The following is a 24,881-nucleotide window of genomic DNA, read 5'->3' on the forward strand; positions in this document are numbered from 1 at the left end:
TTCATTTTTTCTCTCTGAACGATAATCGGCACTCTGCAAAACTCTGTCATCTCTTTAAAGTTATTATTCCTTTGACATTTCTCTGCCCATGTTGCTCCCACCCTCATACCTCTCTCTCAACAGTCTTCAGGTAGAATAACAGCATTATTTCACATGCTCTGCAAGCAACCAATTTTATCTTTTATTACCCCACTGTAGCCCAACACCGGCTTACGGGCGTAAAGTTCACCATGATGCCTGGCATGACTGAGGGGAAGAAGCTGGATCTTTCCAAGCTCACAGATGAGGAGGCCAAGCATGTGTGGGATGTCGTCCAGCGAGATTTTGACCTGAGGAAGAAGGAGGAAGACAGACTTGGGTAGGTTGAAAAGATAATATAGCTGTTTTATTCCTCTTAGATGAAGAACTGCCTCTCAACAAATACCCACAGCTAGCCGGTCATTTGATGCTGAACTCTTTGCCAGTGAGAGTTAGCCTCACTTTGGACTCCTTCCTCTCTCTTTTTGGAGGTTTATGCTTTATGACCTTTGAAATTTTGAGAGTAACGTCAGACCATCTACCATCAAATTGACTTTCTGTTTTTGGCTTTGTACAATGTCAGCAGTAATGTGTCATGTATTGCTGCAACTATAAAGTTCAAGCTGCTTACTCTTTTACTGTGTTTGTTCTTTCAAAGCTGTACTTATTTTGTACTGAGATTTTACCATCATATTTCTATTGAATCATATACCTTTCTGTTAAATCATAACTCCTCTGTATAGCACATTTGAGTTGTGTCTGTGTATACTGTGGTACTTAAATACCTTCCCATTGAATGCATACTATGTAACCATGCAGTGGAAATCAGGGCTTTTGTTCGTTCAGACGGATATCCCTCCAGCAGACGTGCTAATTCTGCTCCTTTTAATCACAATTTCTGTGATCTAGGATTACAAGTCAAGTGTTCTTGCCAGAGTAAAAAAAAAAGTACACCGGCATGCTGTTCACTTCTCCTCAGATGACAGTCAGCCAGGAGAATATTGATGAGGATGTCAATTCTTGTGAATTAATTGTTAATTCAAGGCAAGAACTCCTGTTGCTGCAAATGACAAAGGGTTACAAGGAATTCAGAAGTTGCTTTGAAAAGAACTTTAACAGATTCAACTCAATTTGCCATCCAGTGTGGTGAACAAGAAAAAAGCACCTTAGCTGTTCTTCTTAACTTCATGACGGCTTCATTTCAGTGTACTAGCCTATGAAAAGTATTATAAGTACACAATAACGCTGTCCATAGTGAAAATATCCCTCGCACATTATGTGATTTCAAGGGTTTCAAACATTTGCACTGGATATTACACAGGTCATTACGCGGGAATAGGCCACTGTAAAGACTTACTGTATTTTTCTCAGATGTTGGTTCAGTGCACCGTAACATGTCAGCCTGAGCTTAACTGGACCGCTCACATTCCACGGTGAGCCAGCAATCACATGACCTGACATCAAACCCATGCATGTAATGCCAGATAATTGGTGACTTAAAGAAGATGGATTCTACAAATCGTCAGTTTCTGTTTGTGTGCTGGATGATCAACCGGTTCTTGTGATGAAACCCTAACCCTGAACTCAACATGAGATCCACCATTTGAAAAACACCTACACTTACAATAGGACCATTTACTTGCTATATTCCACCAAACATGCCAGAAGGGTGGACTAACTCTGTTGAGCTGTACGTCAACAACAGCTGATTCGGATGATTTGCTCCTGACTCAGAGGCTGCTGCTCCGTCTGTCACATGTCTCTTTGGCAATGGGCACTGATGGACGGTACAGATATCAGACTGTGGGAGGAAGAGGTTTAGGGGGAATTTCCTCATATTCTGCATTGTGGATGAGGATGAGGATCAAGCAGCAGTCTTCTAAGGCGCTGGTGAGAGCAGGAATAATGGTCGACAAAACGATGAAAACATTCAACCGCACACCAAAAGGCTTTACACTTATCATATATACATATCTTTATTGGCATATCATTTAAAGCCATTTAGCTGACACTCTCGATGAGAAGGTAGGCTCTTGATCAAGGACAGTTCTGCAAGACACATTACTGCAGACTGGGATGAAACCTCTGACCTATAGAGGCTTTGCAGTTGCATTGCAAATCTCCTTCTAACCACGTTATGGAGGTCCAGTGGAGAATTGGCTCTGTGGAAATAATGGCTAAATATATTACAAGCGGGATAGAAATAGAGAAGCTTAATTCAATAATAATAATGAGGCAGATTTGTGTCTAAGTTTAGCTTACAGTAAACGGTCTTGTCTTTAGCCCTAGGAGTTGAGAAGAGTCAGCTCAGTTAACCTGAACAAACCTGAAAAAAGAACGCATGCTTAGTCAATTTGTCTGGTTAAATAATGTGTAGTAATAAACCTCGTCATTAGGTTGTTCACAAAAACACTTTGGTTGGCAAGCTACATCTGTTGCAGTATCGCATAAGAATTTCCTGCGATTCCAGCAAATTAACCTGGATGTCAAAGCTGACTGGTGGATTGTCCGATAGCTTGTGTTACAGCAACAATAATATTGTAATAGCATGGCATATCTGGCCATTTCAGTTTTCATTGAATCGCGGCCCATCTCATTGTGGTTCATATTTTATAGTATGCAACAAGTGCTTGTGACTCCGGCAACTTGCTTCACAAACATGATTATTTTTATTCCTCATGTGAAATCTCTTTCTGAAGATGGTAGACACAATAATATGATTACCTGCTGGTTCATATTATGTTCATCAGGAATGAAATGTTTCTGTTTATTTTTATCAAAGCCAATCATCTTGTTGGCTTGTTTCTGCCATTTGAATCACTTTAAAATGATCCAGACCTTGAGATACTCTCCAAATAAACTCAGACAATTTCCTGTGATTAGCTGAAGTTCCCTGCCACAGAGGATTGAATTGTCACTGCCAAACACAGTGCTTGTGTCAGATTGTCTGTGGACAAGGACAGGAGTCTGTTTGCACTGATTTACCTGCATAACATCATGGGACTCTGGTCTGCCTGCCTCTCAAAACTTCAGTAGAGGAGCAGAGAAACATGAGAGTCAGAAAGCAGGTTCAAACAAGAGAGAATATCTGTTTTTGGCACCAGCCAGAGGTCAAATCTGATTTTACCAACAAACATCTTATTGTGCAGAAAGCCCTTGTGGAAGATCTGATGTCTCCCTTTTATAAGACCTACATATTATACTATATTAGTCTGGTGTGTACCATGAAATGACATCACAGGCTACATTTTGTATTTTTGTGCCTAACGGCCCTGCTCCACTACAGCCATCGGGCGTCAGGCATTGCCATCAACTGGCAGCCATCGAAGGAATGAGTCCTTTACCAGCAGTGAAAGATGCTCCACTGCTCGCGTTGCGTTTGCGTTGCGTTGCGTCCGATGGCTGCATCCAAGCTACAAAATCGCAGAGGTTCAATTCTCGATAGCTGACGCCCACGTTCTCCCTCATTGAAATAAAGTTCAATTGATTGTTTTCTGGTGAATCCATTCAAAAGTCAACACGCTCTGTGGAGCAGGGAGAACGTCATGTTGATGGCAACGCGACGCGACACTGGTAGTGGAGCTCTAACGTAAGAGACTTAGTGAGGAATCAGGATCACAATTCATTTGATGGTATAATACAATGTATAATATGTGATATGTATAGTGTATAATGCATAATATACTGTATGGTGCAAGGAAAACACAGCCTCAAAGGGACAGTGCAAGACAAATGCCATACAGTAGAGTGTAAAAATAAGTCAAATGCATTCTGGATATTCATTCAATATAAATTCAACTCACATCCTTACATAGCACCAATTTTACAGATTGTTGCATGCATTGAGTTCTTCAGTTAAACACTTTTCATATCTTTCATCTGGCCCAGTACCTTTGCACAAGCGTAAACCCAACCAGTAGTTTGGCCTGTCATGCGTTCTTTACACGTTTCTCTTGAGGCAGAGACTGTAAGTGAAACTCACCTGACTGATTTTCATCCAGATAATGCAGCCTTGCAGGTGGAGTGCAGGGTGATACATTCTGCGTATCACATTCTGCAGCAATATATAGAGGAAATGTGGGCCTCAGCTGCTAAGGAGTGAATGTGGAAAAAGTTTCCCCTTGTAACAGAGAATTGCCTAGCTAAGTCACAAGGCCAATTTTAACGATGCTGCAGCTAAATGAAAAACAACTCTCTCTCTCTCTCTCTCTCTCTCTCTCTCTCTCTCTCTCTCTCTCTCTCTCTCTCTCTTTCTCTCTCTCTCTCTCCCTCTCTGTGTTTCCTTCCCAAATAGAAGACAACACTGTTCCTCTTCTTCAACAATTGCAACCTCTTCTTTGGGTTTTGTTCCGGTGCCAATGTTCTTCTTCAGCTATTTGTTTTCCGTTCAAAATGAGCAGTTGTTTGCTGTTCAGGCAATTGTTGTTTTCATCCGAGGGTTTTGGAACCTATAAATAGGTATAGATTTTTATTCATGTGGTTTACTTTCAAAACTATGACGCCTGGATCCTGTGAAACCACAGATATGCCGGATCATAAAATGAAATAACATATTTTGGAAATAATTTGAAGTTTGTTTTCAGCACACAAAAATAACACGGAGTTCATATAATCACATATAAGTTCATATAAGTTTTATTTTCAAGGTTTGTTTGGTCTAAAAATTCATACTGGGAGAGATAATTGTCAAATGATTTGTTTATAATGGAAGTTATTGGCTTTTTCCAATAGGACTTTCCAAATTTCAAACAAACTTATAGCAGCATCCACATACTATCTATGTTGCATTAGTACAAAAGATTTTCTAAATAGTTCCTCTTGTGGGTGGAGCATCATTAAAGAAAACAAGTAAAGATTGGTAACTCGTACTCTAGCTGTATTTTCTGGAACTGACCCCAGCATGTGTCCAGCATGTGACTGTGCTGGAATTGGATTGTATTTGCGGGTGTTTTTCTTGGTTATCTACTCTCTCAAAACTTGGTTGGTTTGGCTAAATTGGTTTGGCAGAGAGAGGACTCTGGATAACTGCAGGATAATTCTGTGGTTCTTTTTCACCCTGATTCAGACATTCAAACAACATTGTGCTCTGCAAAACAATACTTTCACTTGTCTGCCTTGAGATTTATTCAAAGGTTTTTACACAAATTAATCCTTCATAGTCCTTCATAGTCTACCTACTGAAGAACATTTCCTTACATGTGCAGCTGCCACAGCGAAATATTAAACACGGGGTTTGAAATATTTTATCTCTTAAATTCAGAAACCTAAATGTAAGAGCTGAACATCTGTGATAACTGTGTGATTAAAAGCTTGAGTTGTCCAAATTGTGTTTTAATGGAGCAGATCAACAGCTGGACTGTGTATTCCAGTAGTTTATAATTCTTGGGAAAATGGTAGAATCAATTATTTTTGGTTTTTAGTTTTGGTGAATGAGACGAGCGAGTTGCAGTAGGCTTGACAGTTTAAGTATTGTTTGTTAGGAATGGCTGATGTGAATGTTGAAAGAGTAATGGACTGTGGCGTTCACTCAGAAAAATGTTGGTTGGTTTTTGCAGACTAAGGATGGTTAGTCATCTGAGCAAGGACAGATGTTTGACTGGTATCACCGTACCACTGAAAGTACACGCAACTTTTCAGGAACATTTTAGTATGGAAACATGGCTTCCTCTTCCTCTTGAGATTCAATGAGCAGGAGTAGAAGCTCAAAATACAAAGCAGCATAGAACTGTGTAAACAACGCTAAATGCTAAGTAATGCTACATAAAAACATCAATGTACCAAGTTTCATCCATTACCAATAATGACTAGTATCTTTTCACGTTTCCAGCCTATCTATCTATCCATCTATCTATCTGTCTATCTATCTATCTATCTGTCTATCTGTCTATCTATCTAACGAATCCGCCTAAAATCAAATGAATGGCTTCCTTCACGTGATGACATTGGCTGTTTGAAAGGCGTCTTGGCCAAGGATGTAACCAATCAACTGACGGGAAATGGAAAATTGTCTGCAAAGCTAGTCATCTGTGGGCTGCAGCTAAGGTCTTTCTCTGGAAACCATTATGCTATGGTTTTAGACTCAATAATCCTTTCTGTGTGTCTCTGCATCTGTGCCTGTGTTTGTTTCGGTCCCTGTTTCTTTATTTCTCTCTCTGCCTTATATCAAGTATGGAGGTTATGATAAATGGTCAGATACTTGCTTGAATTAACTTGTAAAGAAAGACACAGAGGCGACTGTAAGATGTTAAGAGAAAAGACTGAGAGACAAACAGGAGAAAGACGGTCAGAATCAATGTAAAAGAGAGAAATAAAACTAGAGAGAGGATGATTTGTGTATAGGCGGACACTGAGAGGAGATCACCATGTATGGAAACACACGCAGTTACTCGGGTCCTCATAACTGTCTGCTCCTAAGTGAATGTCTGGCTGCCGCACCAGGATTCCTGAGCTTTGCCAGTTAAGCAAAAACACTGCAGTTCCTGGTTTGAATCAAATAACGGGAGGAAAAGGAGGATTTTGAGGACATACTCGTGTGTGATATTTGGTAATACTGTCTAGAACATCCAAGAAATGGACTTAGTCAAGAACTATTTTGTTAAGGTTCTTTTTATAGCGTTGACTTTATTTAATTGCGCATGAGACAAGCGAGAGAAATGGGGAAGGACATGCGGAAAAGGTTATGAGTCAGATGCAAACCCATATTGCGAGTTCACAGTCCACTAAACCACCAGAAAACATCAGTAAACGATTTTGTGATATGTTTTGAATTTCTATTGTTAGACCTATTTAAACTGCCAGATATAATGTGAGCGGTTTCTGCTGTTGTTTGAAATCTCGTTCGCCGTCTTGTCGCTCGGTTTCTAGAATTAACAGTACAGTAAACATCTTACAAATTTCTAATTCCCTTTACCGATTCCAATAGTTCTTTACAGTTTGAAGTTGCAGAGTCATGCTGAAGTTTCTCATTCATTCATTCTCCCGTTTTTGGCATGCCATCGCACTCGTCTTTGATACTGAATCTTGACCGCCATGTACCGATGCAGCTTGGAAGTTGCCTACAGCATGGATCTTATTCAAATCACAGAAGGGCAGGATGTATACCAAATCTCTGGGATTTAATGTTTCAGAGGAGGACATATTAGATATTTTAAATCACATCGCTAATGTCCAGCAGCTGCTGAGCTGTATCTGCAGAAGGTTACAGGGTCGTTACAAAGTTTCCCTTTTATCCCCATGAGCTGGGCATGATTGAAGAAGCCTGAAAAAAAAAGAAACCCAACAATAAGCATCCTCTCATCCTCAGTGGGTGTTTGCCAGACCTGCACTAGATGGCATGTGGGACTTGTTAGGTGAACTTCTCTCTTTGCTGCCGTCAGCATCTTGTGGCACTGAGTGAGGCTGCTGCTTTTCCAAGTATCACCATGAGTCTGCTTCTCCTCTCAAACTTGTGCTGAAGAAAAGTCATGAAGTCATTTGTAAGTGAGGAGTGGCCAAGAACGTTGGTGTCATACAGAATTGAGGAACGATCTGTTTGTTAAATGGGATTTGGCTTTGCCTTTTTTTTTTTAAGCATTTTGAGTAGAATTCAGCTGTGGTTGTGCCTGGAGTTGATGCATGGTACCGGTATAATTATTAGCTGATGACAGAATATTTTCAAACATCCATCATGGAGTTCAGGGTAACTGCAGTTGAACCAAAACGTTAAGTAGTGTTAGGGGAGACTGGAAGGATGACAGGCTTCAGCGCTGCATATGTTTTATGTTTTATCATGCTTTTATTTTTTATGTGTCTTTGTCCTTTTTTTTTAATCTGTCTCTTGTGTTTTTTTGTCGTAGTTTTTTGCCCGAATGACATGAGGCTCGTGATCAAGTATTCCAATGCATTTTTATGTAAATGGAAAATAAACTTGAAACTTGAGTGAAAGATCTCTCTTTACTCAAAAAAGTAATATATTGTGCATTACTCATTTTAAAGATAATTGTGTTGCTATGAACTACCAGCTGAGAGGATTTTGACTAATTATGAGGAAGGGGACGGGGTGGATTGGATTGGTAATTGTAGTATAATAACTGAAAATGTAATAGTGAAATGTGTTATGCTACTTGAATAGTCATCTTACTGTAAAGTGTTACTGAGTAACACATTACCACTCAGCACTAGTGGGCACAAGGGCAAAAACTTGAGACCACCTCCAACCACACTGGTGTTCCTGCTACTTCTTAGTTTATGCGTAACAGACCCATGAAGAGTATCTGTTGAACGAAACAATGCTTTTTTCCATATGAGCCTTCAAGACAACCAGTGTTTAATTTAATTTAATTTTGACTTGACTATGCCTTTTACTCAGCGGAACTGGAACAAACAAAGACATGCTAACATGTTAAATATAAACCAGAGCAGCAGTAAGACAGAAGGTTTTGAAGGCCTATCCTCACTTAGCCTCACTCAGGAAGAAAATGACAGAAACACTGCTGTAATAGATGTCTACTGTGTGTTCTGTACTGTAAACTGTAACTGTTTCTGCCCCCATCTGTGAGTCCTGTAGATAGATAGATAGATAGATAGATAGATAGATAGATAGATAGATAGATAGATAGATAGATAGATAGATAGATAGATAGATAGATGGATAGATAGATAGATACATAGATAGATAGATATCTAGATTGGGTGTAGATTTAGATATACAGTAGGTATAGATATAGATATAGATATATATATATAGAAATGGATAGATATATACTGTAGATAGATAGCTAGATAGATAGATAGATAGATAGATAGATAGATAGATAGATAGATAGATAGATAGATAGATATTGTTGATGCTGATGTAAATATTGATGTTGATGTAAGTATAGATATGGATATAGATATTGGTGTAGATATAGATATAGATCGATATAGATATTGATGTCGATATAGATATAGATATAGACACAGCTATTGATATATAGATATATAGATATAGATATATTCTAACACACACTCATGTCTCTAAAACAGTTTGGTGCCAGACCATTTCGTAGCTAGAACAATTACTATCCAGTTCATTCAAGTGGAAAGAATTTGAATTTATTTGTCATCAATATAGAAGAGATTTTGTAAGATTATATATTCACTTTTGCCTTTGCATTTTTCACATGCGCCTTTGTAGTCCCACAGGATTAGCAGAAAATATTATATCAGTTCATGCAATGGGTCCTGTGACATTTTAGCATACTATTTTTAATTTTTAATTTCATTTTTATTATGTTATGCTAACTTATATATTAATACAGTAGCGATTAGGGTCTAAATCAAGAGGCTAGGCACTGTGGATCTATATCTCACCTGTCTAAATAACACTTTATTAATTTGTAACAGCAGACCCAAATGTTTCCTGGAGAAGCATTGCAGTATTTTTGACTTAACTGGACTTACTGGACTTTTCCATGTAATAAGGCTGACATAATATTTACACAGAATTGCAGAAATGAAGCCATGTGTTCCATCTGTTGACAGCCATCTCCTAGCTCATATTTGTTAGCCAGAATTCATGCCTCATATAACTTTTGTACAATGCAATGGTATAAAGTTTTTTTTTTTATTATTTCTTTTAGCTGTATTCAAGTTTCTAAAAACATGAGTAATACCTGGGTTGGGTAGGGTAGGTTCCCAGAAGTAATCACAAGTCTCTCAGAATACATTATTTTTTACCTAACATAATGGTGCATTTGTGTTTTTTTGTTTTTTGTTTTTTGTTTTTTATTTAGAAGTTATGTCATGACAGATATTCCTTTACTACTCAACGCTATGTAGTGAACTATGTTGTGACAGCAATGTTGGTGTTTTGCCTTTTCTGAGTTGTAGACATAAAATATGTGGAGTCAGCAATGGACTTAGACAGCCATGCTTGTATGTCAAACACCTAAGAATTATAATGCAAATAATTTTCTTTCTTTCTTTCTCTGTTTATTTTAACCTGCTTTGAGTACCAGATGGGTGCCGTTGCCATAATGACACTATTTGAAAGTCAATGTAGTATACTTTTTGTGATCCTTTATTGACCCCCAAAGTACAGATTTGCCTTCTTTTGTTTGCTGAGTAATGCAGATGAACCTCTTGCACAAGGACACAAGCTACAAGACACTAATCTGTTGCATAAGGATACATTAAAAGTCATTTTCCTTCAAGAAATACACAAATCTCTCTTTTTTTACTGTTTATAATGAATAACTTTTTTTGTCTTTTCTTATCTTTTATCTTATGTCGTTCCATTCTTTTAACATATGGTCTCCCTTTAAGACAGCAAGAAGCAAGAAAGCAATAACTCTGTCTTCAGCCATAAATTGATGGCATTTTTTTTTGCTTCGGGCTATTTGTGTTGCCATATATTTGATTGTGCTCACTGGAGAGAAAGTTAAAAGAGAGGGACTTGTGTTACCCGGAGCCAGTTGCGTAGCTAATACCACTGATATGTTACCAGATGTGAAAGAAAATCCGCTGAAGGCATGGAAAATGAGCCTTTGTGTTTTAAATTTGTTTTGTTTGCTGGTGTTTTGCTGTATACCCCGCAGGCTTTAAGCACTCAGGCCCTCAAACAGATTCTTTAATTAATGCAGCCTGATGACTCAAGTATTATCAGGTACTAACATGAAGACTGAAATGTTTTCCAGACAATAGGGATATCCATTCAGACAGGACTGGTTTTACCTGCCATAATCCTTACAGTGGAAATGTTCATAGGTAAAACAGGCCAGAATCTTGACAGAAGCAGGTGCATGCTGTATGTAAAAGCTACTGACATGGCAGACTTGGATGGGATTCATTCCTGGATGTGATCTAGTAATGATTACATTACTCCACTGGGTTAGGGGTTAAGGTGGACAGGAATATAAACCTATTTAAATATTTGTCATCCAAAAGCTGTTATTATTGTCTCTTTCCTTGGTAAACAAAAAGTCCATTTGGCTGTGCAGAATGTTTATATTTACAGCTTTTTTGAATGTGATTTTGTTCATTTTTCCACACATCTGCACAGCTTCATCGTGACTAACAACTCTATTAATTCAATTAGTTCATTCCACTCATCCATCCCTTCACATTTCCAACCTTGTCTTTTTTAGGGACCTGAAGACCATGATTGAGAAGGAAGACACCAAGAGAGAGTTGTTAGGCAACCAGAGCAGCCTGACTGAGTCTCACTGCATTCGCTGTCTCCAGCCCTTCAAGTTCCTGGTCAACAGTAAGCGCCAGTGTCTGGACTGCCAGCTGTTCACCTGCAAGGCCTGCAGCCGCTACAACAAGAAGGAGCATGGCTGGGTGTGCGACCCGTGTCGCATGGCCAGGTAGGAAAGACCAAATCAAACCAATTAGATGAACATAAAATCTGAAGTAATTCAAAGTGAGGCAGCATTAAAGCATAACTCTGACCATTTTCAACTCTATTCTCCAATCTTTTTCCATCGTTCTGATCAATTCTGGCCAATACATTCCTATAGGACGCTCCAAAAACCTTGTCTTCAATGTATTGATTGCTCGTTCATCCTCAGACCTCCTAACATTATTTATTGCCTTTTATCACAAAAATAGTGATCAAGCACTCACTGAATCGAATGAATCTCAATATCAATAAAGCCCCACAGATGCAGCTTTAAAACCCATTCACTGCTCAAGCTCTGCTGAATTAGTCCTTCCTTAATACTGAAAAACATTTTCACTGGTCTCTGACAATGCCTGCCAAATCCCTTGCTGTGTATCTATTGCTAAATCTGCATAGCTGAATCTGACACAAGAAATCCACCAAAGTATGGTGGATTTCTTGTCATCATCTTGATCATCATACAAGTCAAGAAATTCTTGCTCTTGCTCTGTGTAAAAACAGATGTAAAAAAAAAAAAAAAAAAAAACATATTGTACTTGTTTTTTGTATCTGAATTTGTCTCTATTTCTACAGGTGCTCTTTGTGATTAATCTCTTAATCTCTAGAAATGTGTCAATTATTCACCCTCTTTTTTGCCAACTTCATTTCTTTTAACAGAGTCCTGAAGATCGGCACTTTGGAGTGGTATCATGAAAATGTGCGAGCCCGCTTCAAACGCTTCGGCAGCGCCAAGGTGATGCGATCGCTCTTCAAGAGGCTGAGCGGAGAACAGAGCGGCCTGGAAGGTGAGCAATCCACTGCTGTAACTCTCATTGTCCAGATGCCTACATGTGCGTCACCTGTTTAGAAAATACATGTAATGGTTGTACAATCTCTGAACTGCCTGGAAAAAAACACTTGGTGGGGGAAGTGAGTGTGTAACAGAAAATAAATATGTAGCCCTCAACAGAATGGTTATACAATCACATGGACTGTGAAAAGTTAGAATAAAGCTGGTAGGTGTCTCGTAGGTTTGAATCCCTGAACAACACTCCCCATTTACTTAAAGGGATGGTGAACTTTGGTAAAAAAAAAAAAAAAAGTGAGAGACAGGACTTTGACAAAGCAGGTTCTCCCAATATATAAAAAACGAGCCTCTCACTTATTTTTTTGCCTATTTACAATTATTGATAAACATACTTTTTATTTTTTTATTTTCTTCGTTCCTTTGGCATAAGTTTCCTCCAACCAGATTTCAGTGTTACACTTGCTCAAACTGAAAGGTTTAATAACATAAAGAAAGCGATTCACTCAACCACAATTGAGCGACACAACAATGTTTTTTTATATATATATTGTCAGAATCTGCTTTGTTTGCGTTTGTTTATGTGCTCGAACAGAGAATCACAGATTTTGGGGTTATATCATGGCCAGGAAGTTCAACTTCCCTTTAACCCCAACTGCTCCACTGAAGCTGCTCAGTGGCCAGCAGTTGAGGAATGTGGTTGCACTGGGTTGTACATGTGCAGAAATGTGACGCAGCGTGAATCAAAGGTTACAAAACCGGTAGGATGTCAGGTCTCAGGTCAAGGTCACAGTGGAGGGGCGACCTCAGCAAATATCCATCTGTTTCTCTCATTCCTTTACAAGCCCTCAGGAGCCGCTGCAGGTCAGAACTGAGTCTGCCAGGCTCACGGAGGATTTCTGCTGGAGTTTACCATCAGAAATCCTCAATAAATGAAAGGCTTTAAGGAGCTTCAACTACTGCATACCATACCAGCCTCTTGAATCAAGCTTCAACATTGTGATATCAGTAAAAGATCATTGTGACAAATTCATCCCTTGTGTGAACTGTGTATCAGCTTTCAAGTTCAAGAATTATACTTGTTCCTAATCTGTTCTTCATAATGTGAAATGTTTGGCTTACAGCAAGGCACACAACAAGTTTCCTCATAGTTTAAATTGCTTTTATATGAAACATTGAATGTTTGTTGACCATGTATAATTCTGTAATGTGATGGGATGTTTATTGTGGCGTCTGTAACTTTGTGCTGCTTATCTTGGCCAGGTCCCTCTTGAAAAAGAGATTCTTACTCTCAATGAGGCTAACCTGGATAAATAAAGGTTAAATAAAAAAATAAAATAAAATAGCCTACATAATCCCAATGAACAAAAGGTAGAAGCAGGCTAAATACATTTATTTCAAGTTCATGCAAGGCACATGAAGACACTCATTGTAGATTTAGGGTTTGCAGCAGTTAAGATTTCCTTACAAATATATAAAAGTGATATATGTCCCTCTCAGTGAGTCACGAGAATGAAGTTTCCTTTCTCTTTTTCAGACAGTAAGCCCTCCTCAGGAGGCTGCCAAATCTGACAGAGGGATTTAATCTCTTCCATCTTTCCTGTTTTCCGGCTTTGGCCTTTCACAGCTGTGTGGCGAGCTGCTTTCAGAGAACGTCTCTGCCTGGACAAGGCTCGGGCCTGGTCTCCAAATGTCAGCTTTTCGTCCTCAACTGACCAGCGCTCTAGTAGAAGCTTTTGAGTCACATATGCTGCCTGCTGCAGCTCAGGAGGCAGCATCATTAACAGAGATACTGATGAAAGGTTTTGTTTGTTTATTGCATGTGTTTAAAGTCTGATGCAGTGACGATCCTGGGCTTCATCAAAACCTTGTCAACGCGCCTTTCCCCTGTTTTCCAGGACGTTCATGAACTTCACACAGCAGTGACACCATCCTGCGGCTACACCCACAGCACATAAACCAAGTCTCCATGAAACACGCTGTATATCAGCAGTGTCACATTTTCAGCATTATAATACACAGCAGGTCCCCGAGTGAGATCATAGCATCAGGAGATCAATGAAATGTGGAGATACAGCCGGGCGCCCTGGTACTCCTTACGCTGAGTCACCCTGGAGGATTTTGGGAAGGGATGCGGAGCGAGCTGGTTGGCTGGCTCGGCCCAGCGGGTCTTGATCATCCAGTCACATGTCTCCCATTCTGTGCCTGGAATTGAATGATCCAATCCTGCAGGGCTCCACTGGCCAGAAACAGACAGAGACAGAGAGTGGGAGACAAAGAGAGAGAGAGAGCGGGAGAGAGGAAGAGAGAGAGAGAGGGGGAGAGAGAGAGAGAGAGAGAGAGAGAACAAAGACTTTAGTTTCAGAAGAACTGCACACATCTGTGAAGATTATATGTGGAATGCAGCTCACAGACTGCACAAAGATGCAAACTGTAGTTATGAAACATGCATTCATAAATATGCATGTTAACACATGCAGCGTTATGTTCAAAATTATCAACCAGCAGTCACAAGTAGACTCCCATGTGACCAGCTGGCTTACATTCAACATGCATGACTGTATACACACACACATGCACACACACACACATTCTTTTGCTGTCTTTTTACTGTATATATTTCACTGTGGTCCGTTGGGCCCCCAAAGCTCTGAGGGTGTCGTCCTCTCTACATTGAGTCTTTGTGCACAGAGGAGATGAGATGTAACACTGCTGCTGACAACAGTGTCTTTGTTCACATGAAGGGCACAAAAAGGATTTTAAGTCAATTAGTCGGCTATGTTGGCTCCTTAGTTTCCTGCTGTTGCTTTTGTTAATTAATTCTATTTGGAAAGTTAAGCAGGTACCTAAATTATCTTAGAGTTAATGAATGGCAAAGTTGCTTTTGATGACTTGTTAATTTTCAATGAATGATAGAATGTAATGAAAACAATCAAATCAGTGTCTAGGATGATTTGCATGAAAGTGGAATTAAACACCACTGAATCAGCCATATCTCCTCTCTCTCTTCTGTTTTCCAGAGCCACATGAATTTGATACACAGAGTATGCCTGAGGTGCACAGTAAGTAGACTGATCTGCATCTGTCCCTGTATGTAAGACCTGGATCAAATGGTATTTGCAAATCATTATTTGCAAATCTCCCCCATCTCAAACCAGCTTGTAGATGGGTGCAGCCCGCTGCATCTGGACAATCCAGACAGTGCTGCCAATCACAGAAAACTATACTCAATTGATTTTAATATACTTTCCGGTTATTTCCTCAACTTTCCGGTGTGCATTGTGCTGGTTACTTACCCTAAATAGGATAAAACATGTCATATAAAGTATTTGCAAATATTATTTGACCCAGGCCTTTTTCAAGTCTCTAACTACAGTCAGACAATACTAAGTCCTTTTCAATAACCTACTGAGCTGCTTTATACTGTACACCCTGGAAACATATACTCTTTGTGCACTGATTTTTTGAAATTTCAGTGAGACTGTGGTCTCCCTGGTCTTGGCTTTTGATCCATCCTGGAGTCGTGTTAATGTTTAATGCTTAGTCTGCTCCTTTGTTTGCTTACCATGACTTTTATTCAGACTAATCATGATGCTTACTGTAAACATGAAAATGTGAAATTAGATTTCAGCATTGAATGCTCTCATTAATGAGAACATTAAACTATTAAAATGATCCCTTTAGGCTGTGTAGCTTTGAGCTCCTCCAGCAGTGGGTACAGTGGTTTGGGCCCCGACCAAGAGGTTTTGGTCAGGCTGGCACAGTCAGAGCCTGACTGGCTTTCCCCACTCACACTGGCATATGGAGAGGGGCATGAGAGCAGAGCCAGGGAAGAATTAGTCAGGAAGAGTCAATGAGATTTTTTTTTTTTAAATGTGCTAGTATTCATCATTATAATAATAATTGTCATAGTAGTTTTTGTAGTAGTGGTAGTTTTTGTAGTGCTTAGTAGTAGTAGTAGTAGTAGTAGTAGCAGGAGTAGTAGCAGTAGCAGCAGTAGTTGCAGTAGTAGTAGTAGTAGTAGTAGCAGAGTTCAGTAGCAGCAGCAGCAGCAGTAGTAGTAGTAGTAGTAGCAGCAGTAGTGTAGCAGTAGTAGTAGCAGTAGTAGTAGTAGCAGTAGTAGTAGTAGTAGTAGTAGTAGCAGTAGTAGTAGTAGCAGCAGTAGTAGCAGTAGTAGTAGCAGTAGTAGTAGTAGCAGTAGTAGTAGTAGTAGCAGCAGCAGCAGCAGTAGTAGCGTAGTAGTAGTAGTAGTAGTAGCAGCAGGAGTAGTAGGCAGCAGCAGAAGTAGTAGTAGTAGTAGTAGTAGCAGTAGTAGCAGTACTAGTAGTAGGTAGTAGCAGTAGCAGTAGTAATAGTAGATGAGCAGTAGTAGTAGTAGTAGTAGTAGCAGTAGCAGTAGTAGTAGTAATAGTAGCAGTAGTAGTAGTATTTATTAGTGTGTATTTCTGTTTTGTGTCCATGTGTCTGTGTGTACTGTAGATATGATTGTTTCTGTGAGTGATGTGGCAAAAGTGCATAAAAAATCATTTATCTTGGAAATCATAGGGATGTTCATACAAGTATACTAACTGTTCACAACTGTTTGATGTGCATGAACCTGATCTGTTTTTGTTGTTGTTGTTGTTGCTATGCCTGAGTTTTCAGCTTTATCACTTTCACTCATCCTTGAACTCCTTCTCTTGTTTCTCCCTTCTTCCATTGTTGCCAGTCTCTCTTTTTCCTTCCGCCTCTCTCCCACCCTGCATGTCTCCTTGATTCAATAAGAGAGGGAACTTTTGGAACAAACTGTTGTGTAGAAAAGCAGCTCACTCATAAACGCTCTCATAAAAGCGAGACTGAAAAAACACTATGTTTTTGCTCTTACCTCCTTGTGCCATGCTCACTCTGCCAGATAGAAATGTAAAACATTTGATATGCTGCAAGACATACAGTGTGCCTCTTGTTATAAAGGCCACGTTACAAAGGTCCTTGGGTTGAGAATCATCTAGTTGGTTGGAAAGATTTAAGAAGAAAATTCTGGCAGAGATGTAGCACTTAAGGCTGGATGGTGAATTTCCTTTGCATAATGCGACAAAAAAAAAAAAAGTTCACTTTGCTCACATAGAACATGAACAAATGCACGTCCACACACAGAAACACCACAGACGTGATTTTATTTGTAGACTGCATTCGTTTTCCGATGTGTGACAAGGTATTTCATTATATGTTAGTTATTACAAGCTTTAAATGAACCAACATGTCTGTCTCCTTCATTAGCAGATGGATATGAGGAGCACAACATGGATGCCACAGATGCACAACTCTACAAAGGGGTACGGCAAATCTTTTCTTCTACTGATTTTCTCTACTGACTGTATTACAGTAGTAGGCTACATGTGGTTCTTTCACATGTTCATTTTTTCTTATTCACTTCCCAACACAAAATGGATATGAGCAAATAGCTGAAACACAATGACTTCCCCCTCTCCAATCTAAGCAATCTTTGTTTGCTTAGATTGGAAAATGAAAGTAAATAGGCAAATGAAAGTAAATAGGCAAATGAAAGTAAATAGGCATCATGCAGCTATTTTGAAGGTACTTAAGTTTTAGTGACTTTGTGGCTAGCAGAAGGCATTCCAGTTATAAGCATCATAAAACAAGAAGCAGATATCAATTTGTGCCCAGACAGCTGAACTTAAGTAGCTCTGGCTCTTTTCACTGCTAATCCACGTTGAGACCGTGACCTTGACACGTGGAAACCCGTAAACAATACCTGATCCGCTTCAGTTCTGTGGATCTGTTGCTCACTCCTAACATGTTTCTTGTTTGTTAATTAAAAAACATTGTGGTGAGGGAAAACAAAGCTAATCTGCACACAGACAGTTACATTCACCTTAAATTCACTGTCTGCATGCACACACTTTCTGACACCAGCTGACCCTGATGTTTGCAAAGGTTCACAGCGGTCAGCGCTGATATTTGTCATACTGACAGGTCCGTCCCCTTGTTGAAAAGCTGAGGTGTTTCTACACCAGTTATCTGCCTGGTGTCTGGTCTAGGCCAACCCTCATGAGCAGTTGGAATGCCGTGACAGCTGCTGAGGCATAAGGTTAGGCATGGCGGAACCGGCACCGGCCACGATGCATCGTGGGTAAATACCAGGCTGTCACACATAATCACACACATGAAAGAGTCCGAGAGAAAAGTTGAAAGAACCTCTGGTTAAAGTCCTGAGCTTTTAAAAGGGGCAGTGAGTCCACTGGAATTTGTCATAAAACCAAGACTACTATTGTTTATACCACAGTCTCTGTGCAGTGTAAAACCTTAGCTTTGTTTATTTTCAATCACTGCAGCGGCTGTTGAGGGGGAAAATGTTTTAAGGGACTTTTGGACTCTGCTGGGTCCCTAAGGTCTTTCCCTTTGCTTGCAATGTGACTATCGATTAAGGTTTCATTTGTCTCTTATGACTGGAATTTTGATGGATGTTGCACAAAGAAGGATGACCAGAAGGCAGAGTGGTGCTTCCTGCATCACTGGTTGTATTCTCACTTAGACAGAGTGCCCTCTAGTGTTCCATATAGAGTAGTGCTCTTTGAGGCCACAATCATAAAACATAAGTGTAATGATATTAATGTAATAATTTATTGATCCCCATAGGGAAATTCTCTCTTCGCTTGCCCCTTCCAGTGAAGTTCAGATCTCCAGAATAGTGTCTTGCTTCTTCAGTGTCTTGCTCAAGGACACTTTAGTAGGGCGGATGCTCTGCTGACACTGGATTTGAACTTGGGTCTTCCAGTTGTAGGACAGTGTCTTTAATACAAGGCCACCCTGCTGCAACTAATACAGTTAAAGTTCTCCAAAAGCAGTGACTGACCCGAATATTTCATTGTTGTTTTAGACCCACACAGTAGTCTCTGATGTCTTTGTTATGCTCTCTTAAGTGTTGATAACCTCTTTCGTCACCCTATAGAGTGACAGTCAATGGTTAATTTCCCTTCCAACTGATAACAATCATATTCGATGACAACCTTAACGGAAGAGAATCTGTACAATTCAGATTTCTTTGAAGCTTGTAAAAAGCCTTTTGCAATGGCTAGGGTTTCTTTAAGGCTGTTTCAGAGAAGAGAGCTGTATATGTCGCTGTCCTCCTTTCCTTTCCTGTCCTTTCCTTTCCTTTCCCTCCTTTACTCTTGTCTTCGGGTCAACTCTCCTCTCTTCCCTTTTCTTTTCTTCTCCTCTTTCCCCCACCACTTCCCCTCCTCTCTGTTGGTGATGGTGTTTCCCTTTCTGCTCTCCAAAGATGAAAAAGACCAAAAGGCTGCTTACTGTCCGTCCCTTCGATTTCGATCTGGACCGTGACTACTCCGTTGACTCAAGAAGACAGTCCTATCAGGTACAAGCCGGACGACATTGCAACAAACCTGTCCAAAAACAAACTAATCCTAATCTGCACGCCTTCAGCCAAAGGCGCCCTCTGTTTCTGCTTTAGCTTCTCTCTTACTCCTTTGCCAAACCAGACAATATTTGGCACAGGAACAATGTAGCACTGTTTAACACTGTAATTATTCATCCTCCTTTATGGCTACAGCACATACGCATGGTGTACATGCAAATGTGAATGCTGGTGTACACAGACACACAACATACATTGTCATCGGGAATCCCCATTCTGATGATCAAATCTCTTTTATGTTGTATACTTGATGTCATCTCATCATCCGATAAACAGAAAGTGCTGACAAGATAACGTTTTGCCAAATGTATGGAAGAGACACACTACAGGACTGGCATGAGATCAAGTCAAGACAATGGCTTTATTACTGAGGGATCATGTGGGGAATTGATACTCGAATCCCCACTGCTATTAGAAGGCACTGCGAAAAACAAGGGGAACAAGGTGTGCCTTTGAAGACAAGTTCAATGGAGCGGCGGCGATGTTGCAGTAGTGGCCCAAATCAACACAGATTAATAGAAACCTAATGCCAGTAAAAGAGCAAATTAATGTGTTAATCACCTCAGTTGTAATCTTAAAAATGTAGTTATTTGATCCTGTTTGGCTTTTTATGTTTAATTGTCTCAATTAACTAATCTAACGGTTCACAATTGAGCAATTGTAGACATGACAGATACATTGTGAATTCAAAATTACTTATAATATAAAGCAGTTATGTCAATTTTAATTACGTTCACAGTATGGAAGATTTAGATATTCATGAAGTTGATATTGAGCTTGGCCGATGAACCACAGAGTGCCCAACACTACTGATTCTATTGCAGCCCTCAGTACTTCCTCATCTTTGTCTAATCATATTATGAATCCAAGAGCAAAATAGTTCTTTAATTTGCATGCAGGGTGAAGAATATCAGCCACAACTTTGACTGTGGCTGGTAAGCTTGTCTGCTCTTGTAGCCACATAAGTGCATAACCAGCCATTATTTGGAGGTTCTCTTTTACTGTCTTTTAATCTAGTTAGCTGGGAAAAAATTAAAGTGGCATGTAAATTCTGAGATTTACCAACCATTGTGGCCAGTGAACCAAAATTTAGTTTCCTACCCTGCTTGCAGATGAATGTAGCCCAAAATTTACCCACCTCCCTTTCCTCTCACATCCAAGTCTCTACATCGGTGCTAGCCCAAAATAGCACAAGATCAATACAATTCCTGTGTAATGCATGGCTATCAGGGAAAGATGACGATGCTATTCCTAATTCCTAATTCCTCTCTCCCAGACCTCACACTCCCATGACATCATGGAGGGAGGCATGAGGGATTCGATGATCGCTGAGGCAGACATGGCCTCCGTTTTCCATCAGATTTTGGAGGAGAGAAACCAGAAAGATCAGGAGCCAGATCTCAATACTGAAGTCGGACTCCACTTCAACCGGAGGATGAGCCTGGGCATGGCTCCGCGACACGGTAAAGAAAAGGAGACACACATCTCTGGTCACCTGAATGGTTCCACCAATCGGCACAATTATTATACATACAGATAAAAACAGTGTCATACACATACATGCATGTACACCATTTGCTTTGCTAAATTAGCCTGCTGCATGGCTAGTTAACAAAGCCAAAAACCAACTGTTTGTTCAGGATAACTCAGCTGACTCTTCCCAAGCTACAAGGGCTAAAGAAAAGACAGTTTAGCCTACTGTGTCACATAATCTAAATCTGGAAACAAATCTACCTCGACTGTTCACTTTTACTTATAGCATTACTGAATGGACCTAACCACACCGCAACAGTTCTTTTGAGGTTTCTCTCTTTTTCTTGATTATTTTAACCTGTAAAATGTTTGTCAAGTAATGTAACTGTCCCCACTGGATTCATAGAACAGACATCATTCTGAAAGACAAGTGTTCATATTATTCATTTATCACTGACCCTAATCTCTTTCCAGAAGACATTGCGTACCCAGACAGCCGGACCATGCCGCCTCGCTCCCTGTCCCGGCTCAGCCACTCGTCGTGTGGCAGCGGCAGTGTCGGGGCGCCCCACCGCTGCAGCAGCTACCTGTCTGGCCCTTATGACTCGGAGGAGGAGGAAGACGAGTGTCAGCGCTACCCACTCTATCAGTCTCACCAGCGGCCCTGCAGCCACACCTCCCAGGAGAGCCTGAACTCAGGGGCCCCACCTCCACAGGTCCTGATATACATACATATCACATAAATTATGCATGTTTTTGTGTACATATGAACACATGCACACACACTTACTAGCACAAGCACACATATGGAATTAGGATATACATAGGAATTAGACATGTGACGTTCATTGTTCACAATGCTCAAAATGTGCTTTAACCTCTTAATTCAATTCATGCCCACCGCCATGCATGTGTCTCATATTGTTTTTAATCATGGTTTGTAAAAGTTTAGAGCATTCAGGATTTTCCTTGGCAGGACTTTAAGGCCTCTGAAAAAGCATTTAGACCAAGAGACACTAAAACCAAGGAAAGCAATCAAAATTAAGTGCTTTTAGGTGGCCTGCCAGCAGCTCGAGGGGGTTTTGCCCCAGCAGACATATTGAGTGGTAGGGGACAAACTGGAACATGAAATATGCTAAGCTTGGGGTACTATTCAGTATTAGTGTCACAATATTAAGTCAGATTTATTTCTAAAGCACATTTAAAAACAACTCACGTTGACCAAAGTGCTGTACAAACCAGAGCAGGCAGTAAAATCACAATAAAAAGACTAAAAACAAAAACACCAACATAAGCATCAACACACACAGCGCATGGGTACAGATCGACAAATCAGGCACATATCAAACTACATCAGGAGGATCCAAACACTAAAGAATAAAAGTGTGTTTTGAGCCTGGACTTGAAGGAATCAATGGAGGGGCTATGTATTTGATTTTTAAGAATTTTATAGTGCATAGATAGTGCATTAGAGAATGAAAGGAAGAAAGAAATCGAAAGTTGAAAGCCAGATTCAAACTCACAACTTTTCTTACACCTTAGCCCACTGCAATGTTCTAGGGTTAGGCCTATATCAGATAAAGGGTAAGGTTTGTTTTTATGAAAATAAACTCTACTGTCACCACAGCGAAATTATAAACTTCATATTGTCCCCAGTTGACTGAGTCACATGGGTGACGACAAATTTGGCATGAAACTCTAACACTGATGTATAATCTCATTTGTACTATCTGTAATAAAATCACAATACATTTCAGATCCACAATGCATATGGTGGTGATATCGCTACATTCCTATTGGTTTGGATTCAGCTAGTGATTGGCCCTTTTGTTATTCAAGGACTTTCTAACAGTGCATGTTAGAACTCTTACATGCACATGCACACACACACACACACACACACACAGGGTGCTCTGAGTGAGCCCATCAGTTTGACACATTGGGGAGACAGCTGCTAGATCAGAGGGAACATACATAGATTACATCAGTGTCTATTTATGTGTTACCATACAACTCAGTCCCTGGAAAGGATCACAACAACTGTTACCGTTAGATCCTGTTTATGAAAGCAGGAGAAAAAACACTCTGTGTTTACCATTAGCTTGGCCGACTTTAAGTGCTTAGCCTACTGCGATCAGAAATCAATAGTCTATATGTGTCTCATCATCAGCCCCTTTAGTTTAGCTGTAATCTCTTCATAAATCTCTTACAATGATGTACAATGTCTAGAATGTACCTGAGTTCAGGTGTGTTTGACTTGATTTCCACAGTTTTTGGCAATCTCTAGTTTAATCAATCCAGTACAATTTAGACCCTCTAAGATAGATAGATATAGAAAGATAATCCAGGTGAAAACAAAGGAAGTGATTAAGATCTGTGATGGAAGACTGTCATGATATCAAAGGGTTGTTGTTATCGCTTCCAGCTGGCCCTGTGCTGACTTCCACCTTGCTTATCTTGTGTCATGCCAAATTTGTCTCACAGCTGGGCAACACCAAGGAGACACGAAACAGGATACTGAGGAAAACATGGTGGACAGACAGTCCAGACATCAAAAAGAGCCGTGACGTTATGCCTGTGCATTTCTCGTCGGCTGCTATGGCCAAGCTTTCTCAGAAGATAGTTTTTAACATCCTGCATGTGGAGTGTTGCTTTGTGTTGCATCACTGACCATTTTGAAAACTGTTGAGCCAGCGAGCTTGAAAGCCAAGTGATGTGTTCAGTTGGATTATGTCTGTGGAAACAAGGTGTCAAGATGAGAAAAAATGCTGCTGTATTATAGTGGGTATTGCCAGACATTGCGACACTGAATGAGCAGCATTTATTCCAAATGTGCATTAAGAAAAACTGTATAATGTAAAGTAGAATTCTTCCAATAAGTAGATTTGACTCTTTTCTTGTTATCTGTCAACATTTTAATTTCTCACTGGAACTGGACAGCTGTTATGATTATTCTGCAGTGGAACCTCTCAAGTATTGCGAAATTGAATTTGGGGATGACGTGATTTGGCTCTGAGCTCCGAGCATCAAGACCCTGATGAGGACATTTGAAAGTGCAGCATGAAGTTCATCAAGTGGGAAATAAATGGAAGACTATATCTATTTGAAAGAAAAATCTCTGTACCAATTAGTCTTTTGATTAGCTCAACGTGAGTGAAGTTGACCGAGGCCAAAAATCAGACGCTGCTACCAAGAGGTTGATTTCAATAGTATCATATAAACTATAAACTATAGATCTTGTGTAACTGTATTTTGCTCTGGGTGCTCCAATCTCTGCTCCTTAAAATGATATAATTACTATTTTCTATGCTGCTAATTTTATACTATTATTGTACTATTCTACCATTATCTCTCTTTTTTCTATAATTTTTTTATCTTCATTATTTGACTGTTGTCTCTCCCTCTCTTTCCCCTTCTTTCTCCAGATCACTGAATTGAACAAACGCATGTCAGCCATTGAGACCCTGTTAAGCCGCTTGGAGCAGAAGGTCACCTCACCAGCTGACCAGGTAAAATCCTTATAATATCACACAACGGTCGCCTGCTGAATCCATCATCGTCCCCCGGACCAGCTGTCGGAGAAGCAGGCTTGTGACCAGAAGGTTACTGGCTTGAGTCTGCCCAACAGCTGGAGAGGTCTTGAGGGGAATGACACATCGCTCTCAACAGCTACAGTGGGATCACTCTTGAGCAAGGCAGCTAAGCCCCAACTTCCAGTGGGGCAACAGGGCAAAACATCATTCTTTAGACATCAGCTATGCAGCCGGTAAAGAAAAATGGGGACTGTGTTTTTTTTTTTTTTTTTTTGA

General features: G+C 40.0%; 1 protein-coding gene across 1 annotated transcript in view; it reads left to right on the top strand.

Moving 5' to 3' along the window:
- Positions 1-224: 224 nt before the first annotated feature.
- Positions 225-24,881, top strand: part of mlphb (melanophilin b) — a 32,882-nt gene continuing 8,225 nt past the window's right edge. Inside the window, exons 1-9 of the mRNA XM_071542817.1 lie at positions 225-358; positions 11,127-11,348; positions 12,041-12,185; positions 15,190-15,229; positions 17,427-17,479; positions 20,876-21,062; positions 21,547-21,788; positions 24,498-24,581; positions 24,801-24,811. Coding sequence (XP_071398918.1) covers positions 231-358; positions 11,127-11,348; positions 12,041-12,185; positions 15,190-15,229; positions 17,427-17,479; positions 20,876-21,062; positions 21,547-21,788; positions 24,498-24,581; positions 24,801-24,811 — 1,112 coding nt within the window. The 5' untranslated portion in view covers positions 225-230. The remainder of the gene's footprint in view (positions 359-11,126; positions 11,349-12,040; positions 12,186-15,189; positions 15,230-17,426; positions 17,480-20,875; positions 21,063-21,546; positions 21,789-24,497; positions 24,582-24,800; positions 24,812-24,881) is intronic.

This window comes from Centroberyx affinis, unplaced genomic scaffold, assembly GCF_046629955.1.
Source record: "Centroberyx affinis isolate AG114_WGS23_722 - 3 ecotype Tasmania unplaced genomic scaffold, CSIRO-AGI_Caff_v1 ptg004190l_1, whole genome shotgun sequence".
Lineage (NCBI taxonomy): Eukaryota > Metazoa > Chordata > Actinopteri > Beryciformes > Berycidae > Centroberyx > Centroberyx affinis.